Source organism: Bos taurus, chromosome X, assembly GCF_002263795.3.
Source record: "Bos taurus isolate L1 Dominette 01449 registration number 42190680 breed Hereford chromosome X, ARS-UCD2.0, whole genome shotgun sequence".
Taxonomy (NCBI): Eukaryota; Metazoa; Chordata; class Mammalia; order Artiodactyla; family Bovidae; genus Bos; species Bos taurus.
The window spans coordinates 135,461,109-135,477,293 of record NC_037357.1 but is presented as its reverse complement, the minus strand read 5'-3'; the positions used below and the strand labels follow the sequence as shown (position 1 = coordinate 135,477,293).

General features: G+C 48.3%; 1 protein-coding gene across 3 annotated transcripts in view; it reads left to right on the top strand.

Moving 5' to 3' along the window:
• Positions 1–15,966, top strand: part of STS (steroid sulfatase) — a 166,840-nt gene extending 150,874 nt beyond the window's left edge. For 2 of the 3 annotated variants that reach the window (XM_059883326.1, XM_059883327.1), the window contains exons 10-11: positions 390–511; positions 11,797–15,966. In XM_059883326.1, the coding sequence (XP_059739309.1) occupies positions 390–511; positions 11,797–12,170 (496 nt within the window). In that variant the 3' untranslated portion in view covers positions 12,171–15,966. 3 annotated transcript variants of the gene reach the window in all.
• Positions 15,967–16,185: the final 219 nt, after the last annotated feature.

Here is a 16,185-nt window from a genome sequence, read left to right as displayed (position 1 = left end):
AATAGGGCTGTGGTGAACACTGGAGTGTCTGTGTCTTTTTGAATTAGGTTTTTTTTTTTTTTTTTCCGGGGTATATGCCCATGAGTGGGTCCACCCCACGGATGTGTGACACTGATGACATTGGGCGAATCACTCCGTGTCTCCGTATCACGGTCCCAACTCACACTCTCGCTTTGAGGATGAAATGAGTTCATGTGTGAGCAGAGCTGACCTGCCTCCCTACATGGCATATGGTGCCTAGCGATGGTCAGTCAGCGTTCCTTGCTGAATGACCACCTTGTAGCCCCATCACGCCTTCGTGTACTGAAGGATAACTCAGATAAGCCAGGGTGTCTGAGCCCCCCCCGGCGGACGTGGCCACCTGACATCCCACCTGCTTCATCCCCCAGGGTCATCGACGGCCGGGACCTGATGCCCTTGCTTCAGATGCGGACCCAGCGATCGGAGCACGAGTTTCTCTTCCACTACTGCAACTCCTACCTGAACGCCGTGCGCTGGCACCCACCCAACAGTGAGTAGACGCGTCTCTCCTCTTGTGTATCTTTCCCCACCTCGCTTTGAGGGCTCTGTGCCATCAGGGAGGGGCAGGGGAAGAGAATAAAACTGCAAGCGGGCATTGCTCTCACGAGATGCACCCTTCCCCCCCGCAAAGAAGCTGGGTTCGATTTCTCCTTCCTCCTGTTCCTACTCTCTTCTCTTGAGCCTGCTGGTTACCCCAGTTGTCTCGGCAGACCAGGGCAGTCACCCAGCTCTATGCCAGTGCTTGCTGGCTCCTTCCTCCTGGGGAGGCAGAGGACGTGCCAGGTGGTCAGCAGGTTCTGAAGCTACTTCCTTCCCGCTCTGCCAGCCACCCAGCTGCATCTCCTGGTCCCACCTTCCGTCTGAGTTTCTGCCCAAGAGTCCCTCTGCTCTGGCGTGGCTGGTCTCTGTTTGCGGTTCCCTCTGCTTCGAACGACTTTCCTGGTTAATGCTTACCCACCTCCCGCGATGCCCCTCAAATGCCATCTCCCCTGCCTGCGGTCTTCTAGCTTTGCATTGGTACTGGGTGGCTTTCAGATGTCTACCTGACCTTGTACCCTGAGCCTCAAAGGTGGTGGGTCGTCACCCACCGATCTGTCCGTCTGGTTGGTCACAGATTCTCTGTGTGTGTCTGCTGGCCGTAGATGTTTAAGACCAGGCTCTGATGCGTTGATGTCATCGTGGTTCGCAGTCCCAGTGTATTTTACATCTGTGTCAGTGACAAGACGTACTCAATACTCTGGGTCTGCCGACAGCAGATATAAAAGTGCATTTCCTTTTATTGAAAATTTTTCTTTATTCAGGTATGTGTTTTTGGTTGCACTGGGTGTCTGTGGCTTTGCGGAGGCTTTCTGTAGTTTCGGCGAGCAGGGGCCGCTCTCTGCTCACAGTTCGCAGGCTTCTGATTGCGGTGGGTTCTCTTGTTGCAGGGCACCAGCTGTAGGGCACTCAGGCTTCAGTGGTTGCGGCCCCTGGGCTCAATAATTGTGGCTCCTTGGCTCTTGAGCACAGGTTCAGTAGTTGAGGCACACAGGTTCAGTTGTTCCACGGCAAGTGGGATCTTCCTGGACCAGGGATGAAACCTGCATCTCCTGCATGGCCAGGCAGATTCTTAACCACCAAACCACTACACACGGCCCAACGGCTGCATGTCTAACGAGCCTAAAGGACCAAGTGGAATCAAGTGATTATCATACGTGTAGCGATAGTCCCACATCTGGTTTTCATAATGTAAACGTTAAATTACAGTACAAGGAGATCCAACCAGTCCATCCTAAACGAAATCGGTCCTGAAGAGTCATTGGAAGGACTGATGCTGAAGCTGAAGCTCCAATACTTTGGACATGTGATGCAAAGAACTGACTCTTTAGAAAAGACCCTGATGCTGGGAAAGATTGAAGGCGGGAGGAGAAGGGGACGACAGAGGATGAAATGGTTGGATGGCATCACTGACTCAATGGACATGAATTTGGGTAGACTCCAGGAATTGGTGATGGACAGGGAGGCCTGGCGTGCTGCAGTCCATGGGGTCACAAAGAGTCGGACACGACTGAGTGACTGAACCAACACCATCACATCACTGAGATGCCTAGGCGTCTGTGGGAACCCAGGACCTATTATACCCCTACTGTATATCTTAGAGATCGACGCTGATGTTAGACTCTCAGTTACCTCTTGAGAGAGGGAATGAAGCTCTCCTTTTCTGTAGCATGTTCTGGGTTCTGCTCCCAGAGGCGAGATTCTCCCAGAGCATCTGGTCACCACGCCACCAGCTGGTGGCTCATTCTTAAATTCAGGGGATGCTCATAATGGATTTCAGTGCATTCCTGGCCCCATCCTCGTCACCCAGCCGAGTTACCCAAGACAGCATTTAAAGAGCAGCCGAGTTACCCAAGACAGCATTTAAAGAGCAGCTGCTCCGTTATTTTTCAAGTGGAAGATTGTGATCCTTCCTTTGTCCACAGAAATCAGACCAGGTTTACCCTTGGAAATTTTATACTTTAAATCTGGAAGAGTGCCCTGAGATAACTTCTGGAAGATTTTACATTTTAAATCTGTATGACTTCCTTCTGATAACTTCCGGAAGATGAATGTAGCAAAATCACGCGCTCACAATTCTAGGCTTGGAAGGACCCTATTTACCTATCTCATCCACGTGTCCATCACTCCTAACATCCGTAGCATGCTGTCTGTTTTTTCAGGTTAATTGGCAGCATTTTAGGGGGAGGAAAAATGGCAACCCACTCCAATATTCTTGCCTGGGAAATCCCACGGACAGAGGAGCCTGGTGAGCTGCAGTCCATGTGGTCGCAAAGAGTCGGATGTGACTTGGTGAGTAAACAGCTGGCAGCATTTAAATCTGAGTCATTCCAGTTCAGTCACTCACTTGTGTCCAGCTCTTTGCGACCCCATGGACTGCAGCACGCCAGGCCTCCCTGCCCATCACCATCTCTTGGAGTTTCCTCAAACTCATGTCCATTGAGTCGGTGATGCCATCCAACCATCTCTTTTAAATCTGAGCCGTCTCATAAAGGAGACATGTGGTCCTCCCCATCTGTATTTTTTTAGCTTTTTATTTTATATTGACATATACTTGAGGAACAGTGTTACCTCAGTTTCCTGTATACAGCGCCGTGATTTAGTGATACACATACACGCATCTGTTCCTTTTCACGTGCTTTTCCCGTGTAGCTTGCTGCGTAATACTGAGCAGAGTTGTCCGTGCTATACAGTAGGTCCTTGTCGGTTATGCGTCTTAAACGTAGCAGTGTGTCCACGTTCCCGCTTCCTTTTATCCTGAGCCTGAAAGAACCAAGTTTCTGGGGCTCTTGGCTGTTTAAAGACGTCCTGAAACTTGCCGAATAGCATTTAAGTAAAGCCAGCCGCCTCCACTTACAGGGGCCGGAAGGAACATATTGGATCAGGGGCTGGGGAAACACAGTTATGTGGAGAAATAAACAGGAAGGGGCAGAAAATAGGGGTGAGTGAGAAAAAGCAGACCCAGATGCTGAGAGGCAGCAGGCCCAGGGATCAAATTTGCTGCTGAGACAGACACAAGGACATTTCCTCTTAAGCAGCTCATTGCCATCTTCTGCCTCGAGCGAGCGACAGAGGAGGGAAAATGACAGTCTTTCAATGCCGGAATCATCCATCTAGTCAACGGGTCTGAGGAAACCATGGGTTTCTCTTTCTTAATTAGTCATCTTGTCTCCTTTGGAGATCGTGCCCTGAAACTCAGGCACAGTGGTGGCCGCTGTGGCTGTCCCTCGTGGCTCCCTGCAGCTGTTTGCTCAGTATCTTTGTCTGCTCATTTGTTCTACACGTATTTATTGAGCATCTACTGTGTGGCACCTGCTGGACTGGACACCTGTCGGTGAGCAAAACATACTGAGTTCTCTGCCCGGGAGTTGCTTGCCTCTTAGGTCACGGGGGAGCTGCAGGCTGGGCACACCCCTGGGAATGCAGAGTTGTTTCAGGAGGTGTCCCTTGCCCGTGAGGATTACTACTCCTGCATGAGTCCTAGTTGGAAGAGGCGGCCCTGCATTTAGATTACTAGCACTACATGAATGGATTACTAGTACTGCATGAGTACTAGCTGGAAGAGATGGCTTAGATCTTCTCGTAATCGAAAGTGGAGTCTGGCTGCTGGAGAGGGCAGGGTGGTGGGAAGGAAGAGTTTGCTTTATTTGGGATGCTCTCAGCCGGGGGCAGTTGGCGGGAGGACATCTGTCCAAAGGCTGACTCCCTGACAGTCAGAATGTGAAAGCTTTTATAGACAGAGGGAGGGAGGTTCCTTGCAGAAACAGCACAGTCAGCCCTGACGGTCATCTTGAACTGATTGTCAGTGGTCTGATCAGGATCATCTTGATTCTTTTAGGTACAGTTCAACTTTCAGTCTCACTACCGCCAGTGGTGCTAGCGGTAAGGAACCCACCTGCCGATGCAGGACACGATCCTTAGACGGGGACAATCCCCTGGAGGAGGGTATGGCAACCCACTCCAGGATTCTTGCCTGGAGAATTCCAGCGACAGAGAAGTTTGGAGGGCTGCAGTCCATGGCGTCGCCAAGGGTCAGATAGGACTGAGATGACTTAGCGGAGCAGAGCAGTCTCTTCAGTCCCAGGGTTGATTGGTTTCCATTTCTTTGAGGCCAGTTCTGGGAATTAGTGCAGCTTAGATCATGGCTACGGTCTGGCTGTCATGGAGTTAACGTCTTCCCCCTGGTGGGGGTTTCACTATTTATAAAGCGGCTCGTGAGACCTGGCTCAGAGAATTATCTATATACCTTTGGTGCTAAGTCACTGCAGTCGTGTCCGACTCTTTGCAACCCCATGGACTGTAGCCCGCCAGGCTCCCTCATCGCTGGGATTCTCCAGGCAAGAACACTGGAGTGGATTGTCATTTCCTTCTCCAATGCATGAAAGTGAAAAGTGACAGTGAAGTCACTCAGTCGTGTCCGACTCTTTGAAACTCCATGGACTGCAGCCCGCCAAGCTCCTCTGTGCATGAGATTCTCCAAGCAAGAATCCTAGAGTGGGTTGCCATTCCCTTCTCCACAAAGCCTTTGAGCTTTCCTTGAATTTGCTTGAACTCTGACTAAACGTATTCTTTGGCTCAAGGCTTTTCACAGACAAAAGGCGAGCTGAGGACCTTAAGGTCCCGCTCTGTTTTCGCTTCTGGATCTATATCGGCAGGAGACTGTGGGTCAGCATAGAACTTAAAGCAGTCTAGTTGGAGGACATCACTTGGATCATCTCAGATCTAAGTTGGTAGGAGACTGTGGACAATTCACAGACGTTGAACTACTACTGTTTAGAAGAGATGGGCTTGGATCATCTGAGATCTATGCTCATAGGAGACTGTGGTCATCACCACCTGGGGGACGCTTTCCATAATTCTTAAAGGCAATGGTATTGCCACCTTGAGCGCCAAAGTATCTTGAACTCCAGATACTTGGTTAGAAAAGAAGAGAGACATTTAGGCTCAGGGTTTGTAAATGTAGCGCCAGGGCAGCAGTGAGTCAGAGCCAGCTCCTGACAGCTGAGGAATCTCAGCAGCTTGTGGGGAGCACATTCCTACCTGGAAGTCAGCCTTGTGGGGAGCGTCTATACCATGGCAACTGGCAGACACAGCAGATGTCGACCGTGTTCCTCGCTCAGAGAAGCTAGAGCTTTCCAGCAGGACACTGGTACCTGTCTACTAGAATGGAGTGGCAGCATTGGGGAGATCCAACTCGTGTTTGTCTTGATGAGGTTAGATGCGTAGATTTCCCTGGTGGCTCAGACAGTGAAGAATCCACCTATAAAGCAGGAGACCCAGGTTCTATTCCTGGGTCGGGAAGACCCCCCTGGAGAAGGGAATGGCAACCCACTCCAGTGTTCTTGCCTGGAGAATCCCATGGACAGAGGAGCCTGGTGGGCTGCATACAGTCCATGGGGTCACAAAGAATTGGACATGACTGAGCAATTGATGCTTTTACTACCTATTACAATTCCAGACTTGTTAAATACTCATTTTTTCCAAAATATTACAGCCAGAATGCTGTTTCTACTCTTTTAAAACATGAATCCCTTTCAGCTTTTATATACAATGTATTCTCCATAATCATTGAGTATTGGGGCCAGAATGCTGTTTCTACTCTTAAAATATGAATCCCTTTTGGCTTTTATATACAGTGTCTTCTCTATAATAATTGAACAATTCTGTAATTTTAATGATTCTGTAACTTGGTTGTCTCAGCACATTGAGGTGATGAGAAGTCTTCATTTATTTTTTTCCCTAAGAGTGAGCACTGGTTTTAAAAATGATCACGTACATAGGCTTCCCTGGTGGCTCAGACAGTAAAGAACCTGCCTGTGATGCGGGAGACCCGGGTTCGACCCCTGGGTCAGAAAGATCCCCCTGGAGAAGGAAATAGCAACCGGCTCTAGTATTCTTGCCTGGAAAATCCCACGGTCAGAGGAACCTGGCGGGCTACAGTCCACGGGGTCGCAAAGAGTCGGACACGACTGAGCTACTGACACTTTCACTAACTTACAATTCCAGACTTGTTAAAAACTCATTTTTTCCAAAACATTAGAGCCAGAACGCTGTCTACTCTCTTAAAACATGAATCCCTTTCAGCTTTTATGTACAGTGTCTTCTCTATAATTAAATAATTCTATAATTCTAATGATTCTGTAATTTAGTTGTCTCAGCACATTGAGCGGCTTAAGTTTATCATCATCTGAGATCATTATTGCCATTACATTTTAGGAGAACTCACAAAAGCATTATTAGAACACGGATAACTTTGGTTACGTGATGATGGGAATTTTGAGCTTAAATTTCCTGTTCAGCATGTATTCAAAAAGTGTGGCTTTGAGTTTTGACTTAGGTATCCATGTTAGTATAAAGTCAATGTAATGGCAACTGGATTTTATGGTCAAATGTGTCTTGAAAGACTGGTAGATGTTTTTGGCTGTGGTATTTTGGTACAGAGTTTTGAGAAGATAAACATAAGTCTATAAAGTAACTGCTGCAGCTGAGTTGTGTCTGACTCTTTGCGACCCCATGGACTGCATCACGCCAGGTCTCCCTGTCCATCACCAGCTCCCGGAGTTTGCTCAGACTCATGTCCATCGAGTCGGTGATGCCATCCAACCATCTCATCCTCTGTCGCCCCCTTCTCCTTTGCCCTCAGTTTTTCTCAGCATCAGAGTCTTTTCCAATGAGTTGGCTCTTCACTTTAGGTGTTGGAGCTTCAACTTCAGCAACAGTCCTTCCAATGAATGATTAGAATAATCAAAGCGATGAAGAGCAATGGTTAAAGGCAAAGAAACAGATCCAAGGAGGAACCGAAATCCGCCCTTCCCTGTAACACGTTCGGTAGATGACATCAAGATTACTGAGGGGGGTCAGCTGAGGGTCCCAGGGGACGGTATGGGTGGCTCAGAGCAGGGGGAAACAGAGCAGTCTTTGAAATGCTTCTTGTTTTTCTTTTTAAAAAAGATAATTTTATTTTCTTTATTTTTGTCCGTGCTGGGTCTTCGTTGCTGTGCGGGCTACTGTCTTGTTTTGGTGCCTGCTTTTATCTCGTGGAGCACAGGCTCTTGGGTGTGTGAGCGTCACTAGCTACAGCACGTGGCCTCAGAAGTTGAGGCTACCAGCCTTGGTTGCCCCAAGGCACGAGGGAATCTTCACAAATCAGGGATCCAACCTGTGTCCCCGGCCTTGGCAGGTGCACTCTTTACCACTGAGCCACCAGGGAAGTCCCTGCAATACCTCTCGAAGCACCCCAAGGTGGCAGTTTGTGGTGGGAAATGCTGCTAAGACCAAAAACCCCCAAATGACTATATTTGGTTGTTATGATATATACACGGAGTCCCCCATGCATACAGAATTAATCTTGCCAAGACAAGCAGTTAAACCACATTCATCAAGGGCCATCAAAATCTGAGTGATAAATTAAGAGTCGGTGTGTGGAAGCCCTTTAAATTTTGTTGTTCATGTTCTTGAAGAATCCTGAAGATGGCGGGGATGAGGAAAAGTGTCTTAAGACTTGTATTGCAGTGGCAACAGGTTGAAGAACAGCTGGAAAGCAGTGGCCTCGTCTTAGACTGCTGGCAGCTTTACATTCAAAGGCGGGCTCCCCTGGTGGCTCAGAAGGTAAAGAGTCTGCCTGCAATGCAGGAGACCTGGGTTCGATCCCTGGGTCGGGGAAGATCCACTAGAGAAGGGAATGGCAACCCACTCCCGTATCCTTGGCTGGAGAATTCCATGGACAGAGGAGCCTGGCGGGCTACAGTCCGTGGGGTCGCAAAAGAGTCGGACACGACTGAGCAGCTACACAACAGCAAATCAGAAAAGGAGACGAGAGCCTGAGAGGTTAACAGCCACGCCCAGCATCCCACAGCTAGGAGATCGCATAGCTAGGGTTGGAACCCACCCTGTCAGAGCCAATAGAGGGGGCGGGAGAGTTCAAGCAGATTGTACTCAATGAGCCACCAAGACAAGACACCATTTCAAGCTCAGAATAAGGGATGTATCCCTAGGAGGCTTGTCATGGGTCTAGACCCACAAGAATCCTTGCATAAAGGGGGATGTGATTTGCAGAGCAGACTGGCATCTGTTGGGAGGGATTAAGCATCTTTTATCTGCAGAATGTTCTTCTGATGCCTCTGTGGACAGCCCAGTGGGCTTTGCATCGTCCCCCTGTTTGTTCTTGGGGCCCCCGAGTGCTCATTCTCGAGGCTTGTCTGCCAGGGGACCTCAGAACCCTTTCTTGTGGCCAAGTCCCTGAAAGCTATCAAGATCACAACAGTGGTACCTGTCCTGGGCTTCACACGCCCCTCAGAGCCCCAGCGAATCTCAGGGCACCGTCGCTTATCTGAAGCTTGGAAAGGGTTGAATTCGGGGTCCAGCTCAGGAGTCAGGCTGTTCTCGATTAAATTCTATTTGCCACTTTGTCAAAGGACTGGAAGCTTTCTTTTCTTGTGAATGAAAAGAAAGTGAGTCACTTTTTTTTTTTAACCTGTGAAAGTGTTAGTCACTCCTGTCGTGTCTGACGCTTTGCGACCCTGCAGACTGTAGCCCGCCAGGCTCCTCTGTCCATGGGATTCTCCAGCCAAGAATACTGGAGTGGGTTGCCATTTCCTTCTCCAAGGGATCTTCCCCACCCAGGGATCGAACCCAGGTCTCCCTCACTGCAGGCAGATTCTTTACCGTCTGAGCCACCAGGGAAGCGCCCTGTTAAGCTGTGATTCTACATAAAAATGTTTCAGAGGTAAATAGTGAACTCCGTAGCACTTCATATGACAATGACAAAGCCCTCCTGCAACTGTAATAAGTCACTGACATCTTTGCGGTTTAGCTGTAACTCTCTTAAATTTTGAGCTTCCCTGGTGGCTCAGCTGGTAAGGAACCCGCCTGCAATGCGGGAGACCTGGCTTTGACCCCTGGGTTGGGAAGATCCCCTGGAGAAGGGAAAGGCGACCCACTCCAGTGTTCTGGCCTGGAGAATTCCATAGACTGTATATGATCCATGGGGTCGCAAAGAGTCAGACACGACTGAGTGACTTTCACTTTCTCTTAAACTTTAAAGCATCATTTAAACTGAAGTCAAATTATTGTTCCCATCACTATGTAGTTTTGTTTTTGAAAAAAATGCTGCCTGTAGTTTCCCTGCATTCTCACTGTAAAGTTTAATAATTCCTTCCTCTGGTCATTGAATCTCAATTGTAGCTGAGTTTAAGATTCCGTGGTGGTCAAAATATTTATCTGTGACAGAGACAGAAAACAACCTTTTTCAGAGTGCACTGGAATTTTAACAATAAACAAAAAAGTTTTTTAGCTCAAAAGATTTTTAGTAGTATATGGAGAAATCCCAGGTGAAATACGTCCTCAAAATAAATTTGAAACATAGGATTAAATAGACATAGTAGAAATGCAGGGTACCTCCTTTCATTGAAATGACACCTTTGACAGTGTCGATTCTTGGTTTCCTGGTGAACAACAGAACAGACCCTGAGCTAAGGCTTCATATCCTATAAACCTAGGCCTTCCCAGGTGGCACAGTGGTAAAGAACCTTCCTGCCAATGCAGGAGACGCAAGGGATGCAGGTTCAGTCACTGGGTCAGGAAGATCCCCTGGAGGAGGGCATGGCAACCTGCTCCACTATATTCTTGCCTGGAAAATTCCGAGGACAGAGGAGCCTGGCACATACAATAAAATGCATTTGAGCAAACCCAAAGTGGTGTAAACAAATTATGCAGAGAATGCACAATGTATCGTTTTATAAAAAGGTTTTAAGAATCCAGATTGGGTGCTATAAAGGCAGACACCTCGATGGCATACCAAACAAATCTTCAGAAAAATTAATTCTTAGTTCTACACTTGTCTGAGCTGCATGTCTGCTCCCTGTAAGAATGCTTAAGGTTTATTTACTGACTGGTCCTTAAACCTGCGTGTGTGCATGCTCAGTCGCTCAGTCATGTCCAATTTTGTGTGACCCCATGGACTGTAGTCCACCAGGCTCGTCTGTCCGTGGGATTCTCCAGGTGAGAATACTGGAGTGGGTTGCCATGCCCTCCTCCAGGGAATATTTACCCTTACTCGCACTCGAATATACTTGTTTGGGGTCAGGGGCTTTTTGGGGAGAATGTGGACACCCGTGGTAATTGTCTTGTGTTGTCCATTAATTCATTTTGCATTTAGATCGTGGGTGAGCACTCGGTATGTGCAATTACAAAACCAGCGTTTCCATGACACAAACAGATGATCAGAGTGAATTAAGTAGGTGTGCGATGCTTTCTAGGGGGATGGTCTCTATGGTTTTCTATAGAAGAGCTGGAAGTATAAAGCGGAAAAGGACATTTTCAGCCTGAACCTAATTTCACTTGGTTTATACACGTCAACTGTGTTTTCATCTGCCACCTTTTTCTACCCAGGATGCAGTCTCTAGACCTCTATCAGAGCCAGCTCTCAGAAAGTCATAGCATCGTAAGATAAACAGTAAAACAATCTTTCACATTTGTTTGTAAATCAATTTTTTTTTCTAAAATTTTAATATTGGCTATTTAGTCATTGGAAGAGACCCTGATGCTGGGAAAGATTGAGGGCAGGAGGAGAAGGGGTGCCAGAGGATGAGATGGTTGGATGGCATCACTGACTCAAGGGACATGAGTTTGAGCAAGCTCCAGGAGTTGGTGATGGACAGGGAGGCCTGGCGTGCTGCAGTCCATGGGGTTGCAAAGAGTCAGACACACCCAAGCGACTGAACAACAGCAACAAATGGAACACAACACTTGCATTTTTTAAGCTTTTTTTATTTTATTTATTTCTGGATGCCCTGGGTCTTTGTTGCTGTGTGTGTGTGTGTGTGTGTGTGGCTCCTTTCTGTAGTTGTGGCTTGTCATCGCGGGGGCCTCTCTCATTGTGGGCTCCTGGGCCCACAGCTTCAGCAGTTTCAGCTTTTGGGCTCCCCCTAGAGGCGAGGTCCAAAAAAATAAATCAGTTTTTTTTTTTTCCAGTTTTTGCATTATAACAGCTATTGCATAATCAGCTTTGTCTTTTCCTCCTTGGCAGTTAGATAACAACTCATGTTTTCTTGCTTTTTCTTTTTAGCTATGATGCTTACTCTTTTTTGAGCCTTAAGTGTGATAAATCCAGTCCATCCATAACTGAGTCTCTGCCTTCTTGAAGCACGCAGAGGGTGGTTTTCCATGCACGCTCTCTTTGGGGGTGACTATGACGACCCTGTTCCCACCACACCCGCTTCTCTGCTTGTCCCACCACAGGCACGTCCATCTGGAAAGCCTTTTTCTTCACCCCCAAGTTCTCCCCGGAGGGCGCCAACGGATGCTTTGACACGCACGTGTGTTTCTGTTACGGGCAGTATGTCACCTACCACGACCCGCCCCTGCTGTTTGAGATTTCCAGAGACCCCCGGGAGAGAAACCCGTTAACCCCGACATCGGAGCCGCGGTTCTGGGAGATCCTGGAGGCCATGCAGGAGGCGGCAGCCCGCCACGCCCGGACCCTTCAGGACGTCCCCAACCAGCTGTCCCTGGGGAACCTGATGTGGAAGCCATGGCTGCAGCTGTGCTGCTCATCACTGGGGCTTTCCTGCCAGTGTGACCGGGAGGACCAGGATGGGAGACACAGCCCTTAGCCGTTACGGGCAGCGTCTGGGGGTGCATGGGGGTAGGAGGAGCGCCCAGCTGGCAGCATTAGGGTGAACGCCCAGGATCGACCCTGGGGGAAGGCAGCCCTGGCCTCCTCCCTCCTCCCCACGCACCTGGAGACTCCGCCAAGACCCCCTTCCACACACACACACACACACACACACCTTTCCCCCCCGGGGCGGGAATCAACTTTGAAATAAACAGAGACACAGACGTTACTTACATCGTCTTCCGAGGCCAATTGTTCACGTGGATGGATGACTGGGCAATGAGTGTCCAACATCTGTGTGGTGGAGGCCAGGAAGGGGCACAGGTGAGCTGCTGACCTCTCAGACAGCGTGATCCACGGCTGAAGGCGTCGCTGACTTGATGCACCGGCCACCAGGATTTCCCCTAGAGAGCATCGCACGAGAGTGAATCAAATGTTAAGTGTTTACTGAAATCTAACACATGCCACTTTTTTTACCCTGCGTTAAAGAGCATCTTGCCCAATCACGGATGATGGTTAAGTTGCCATCTTCTGGTTTCTAAAAGGCGATTACTGTCAGTATTATTTGCAAATACGTATGAATCACTCTTCACGCTATCCGTGTTTGTACATGGATATGTGTCTTTCTTTGAGAAGCTTGCAATATTTAGAAGCTCATCACTGTTCAAAGAGAAGCAACAGAGGCTCGCAGATGTGTTTTGTGTGACCGCCTTTTGGTGAGCTCTCTCAGCGAATGTCGAAGCTGAGACACACCTCTCCGGTCTGTGTGTTTCCAGCCCGTCATTTGTAGCACGCTGTTTTGGCTTCTGCTGTCCCTTGGGTGAACGGTGTTTCTGAACTAAAAATCCAACTTCATAGATTCTGCAGTCCAAGAAATCCCCTCTAACAGATTCAGAATTACTGGCATGTGAAATGTATGCTATTTCACAGGAGCAGGGGGGTATGGGGTGGGGGAAACACAGGCCATCAGAGCAGTTCACGACCCATACCCACAAAGACACAAGCCATCAGACATAACCAGTCCGAGACCCATACCCAAGAAGACACTAGCAATCAGGCATAAGCAGTCCATGACCCATAGCCATGAAGACACGAGCCATCAGACATAACCAATCAACGACCCATACCCAAAAAGACACGAGCAATCAGACATAAGCAGTCCGCGACCCATACCCGTTACATCTCGATGCCGAATTTCATGACGAGAGAATGGTGGTTCACACCCGTCCTTGTATTTTGTTGGCCTGACCCTGCGGGTAAGCAGTATCTGTGCCTCGTGTTGGTCGTGACATGCACACTTTCGTTTGAATCCCATTTCCTGCGACCTCAGGAATGCAGGGATGAGGCCTAACGGGGTCACGGAGGAGACTGGGAGACAGGGCACAGCTGGATAGAGTTCCCAAGTCCAGACCACCAGCCCCTTCTGGGCAAAGAGTTCCCCTGAGTGGAGAATACCTAGGTGACCTTCAGACACTATACGTTCTCCAGCAACATGGTGAGGATTCATTCACTCATCTGTACACGGGAGCTGTGGTCCCGCTGCCTCTCTTTCATCTCTGTAGCGAACATGTCTGAGCATCTATCTGCTCTTGGCTCAGGAGTTTTCTTGATCCGACGGGAGTGGAGGTCAGTGGTCTACTCTGCCCCGCCCCCCACCCCCCCCACCCCCAGGTGCATGGACCCTGCCGTCCAGACACTTTGGAGAAAAATGTGGGTAAGCGTGTCTTGGGCTCTCTGACAGTGGTCTCTGCCTTCTGGTCTTTGTCCCCGCTGAACAACGTCTAAGCTCTGACAGCATCTCCCGAGCTCCTCCTTGCTGCTGCTGCTGCTGCTAAGTCGCTTCAGTCGTGTCCGACTCTGTGCGACCCCATGGACTGCAGCCTACCAGGCTCCTCCATCCTTGGGATTTTCCAGGCAGGAGTACTGGAGTGGGGTGCCATTGCCTTCTCCAAGCTCCTCCTTACGGTCTGCTATTTCAGAATTTTTTTTAATTTATTAATTTATTTCATTTGGAGCATAATGACGTCACCATACTGTGGTCGTCTTTGCCATACATCCACATGAATCGGCCACGGGTGACCGTGTGTCCCCCCATCCTGAACCGCCCCCCCACCTCCCTCCCCACTCCATCTCTCGGGGTTGTCCCAGGGCACTGGCTTTGAGTACCCAGCTTCATGCATCGAACTTGCCCTGGTCACCTATTTCACATATGGTAATGTACATGTTTCAATGCTGTGCTCTCAAATCATCCCACCCTCCCCTCCTCCCACAGAGCCCAAAAGTCTGTTCTTTACATCCGTGTCTCCTTCGCTGCCCTGCATGTAGGATCGTCGATACCATCTTTCTAAGTTCCGTATAAATGTGTTAATATACAACATTTGTCTTTCTCTTTCTGACTTACTTCACTTGGTACATATGGACAGTGGAATATTACTCACCTGTAAAAAAGGAATGCATTTCAGTGAGTTCTAATGAGGGGGATAACGAGGAGTCTGTTATTTCAGATTGCAAATCTTTCTTTGTCTTAAAAAAAAAGACAATTCCTTCCACCTCCCTGGGAATGGTTCAGAGTTGGAAAGCAAGCAGGATTCTTTTTCTTAATTCGGATTTCTCATTCCAGAAATTTGCCAAAAGCATGTCGTGTTGTTTTAAGAAATACTCTCATGAAAGAACGCATGAGCATGTTACTGCTGCTGCTACTGGCTAAGTTGCTTCAGTCGTGTTCGACTCTGTGCGACCCCATAGACGGCAGCCAACCAGGCTCCCCCGTCCCTGGGATTCTCCAGGCAAGAACACTGGAGTGGGTTGCCATTTCCTTCTCCAGTGCATGAACGTAGAAAGTGAAAGTGAAGTCGCTCAGTCGTGTCCGACTCTTCTCGACTCCATGGACTGCAGCCTACCAGGCTCCTCCGTCCATGGGATTTTCCAGGCAAGAGTACTGGAGTGGGGTGCCATTGCCTTCTCCGAGCATGTTACTAGTGTGTTCAAATTATTGCTGTTATCATGCAAAACCTATCTAAAGCTGCTGTTAACACTAATGTGTTAAAAGATGACCATATTTGCTCAGAGTTGGACACACTCAATGCACATGGATTTTATAAGACATTTTATGATGTCAGAACATTGTGTTTGAGGTTGAAATCAGTGGAAGGACTGTTGCAGATGTTGTTAATGCACAGCTTTGTATAGCATTGATTGTTTAATCTGTACACAGGTTAACAGCCAACAAAGGATACATTTACCTCTAGACTCACAATGAGCTTTTAAGTGTTTGCTTCAAAATAACTTAGATCTCCATTATGTTTCAGTGTATTTGAAAATCAGGTTTCTTTGTAATAATCGTAATTACCACTTACCACCTGAAAGTTTGGCTTGGAATGCACAACAGGAAATTTGAATTCCCACTGGTGTGGTCTCTTGTATGTCCTATTCTTTGTGGGTTTTGAAGCTTTAAACACATTCTTTCGGGGAAAAAAAATTGTTATATTTCTAGCATTTCACAGACGTTAAAAGCTTAAGCTAACAGTGACCTAGTGACAGGCACGATTTGACAACATCGTTAACATTTCATGAAAAGCCCAATTTCGACCTATGTATCAGAGGTGATGAAGGTTTCAGGAAGGGGAGCAGATGGCAGGTGGCCCTGAAGGACATCCATGGAAGAAACAGGCAACGTATTTGTCACGTGTCTGAACAATGGGATCTGTGACGTGATCGAATCTATGAAGGTTTCCCAGAACCTCATTGTCATGTCAACTTGAAATGAAAATAAACCTTTCCCTGGCAATTAAAAATTCTCTCCTGCTTCGTTTTTCATGGGGCTTAATTCAGCAAGTGTGTGGAGTGTTTAGTCAGTCAAGAGTCTGCCTACAGTGTGGGAGACCTGCGTTCCTCCCGGGGTTGGGAAGATCCGCTGGAAAAGGGGACGGCGACCCACTCCAGTGTTCTTGCCTGGAGAATTCCGTGGACAGAGGAGCCTGGAGGGGTGTTTACTATGTTTGGGGTATGATGTT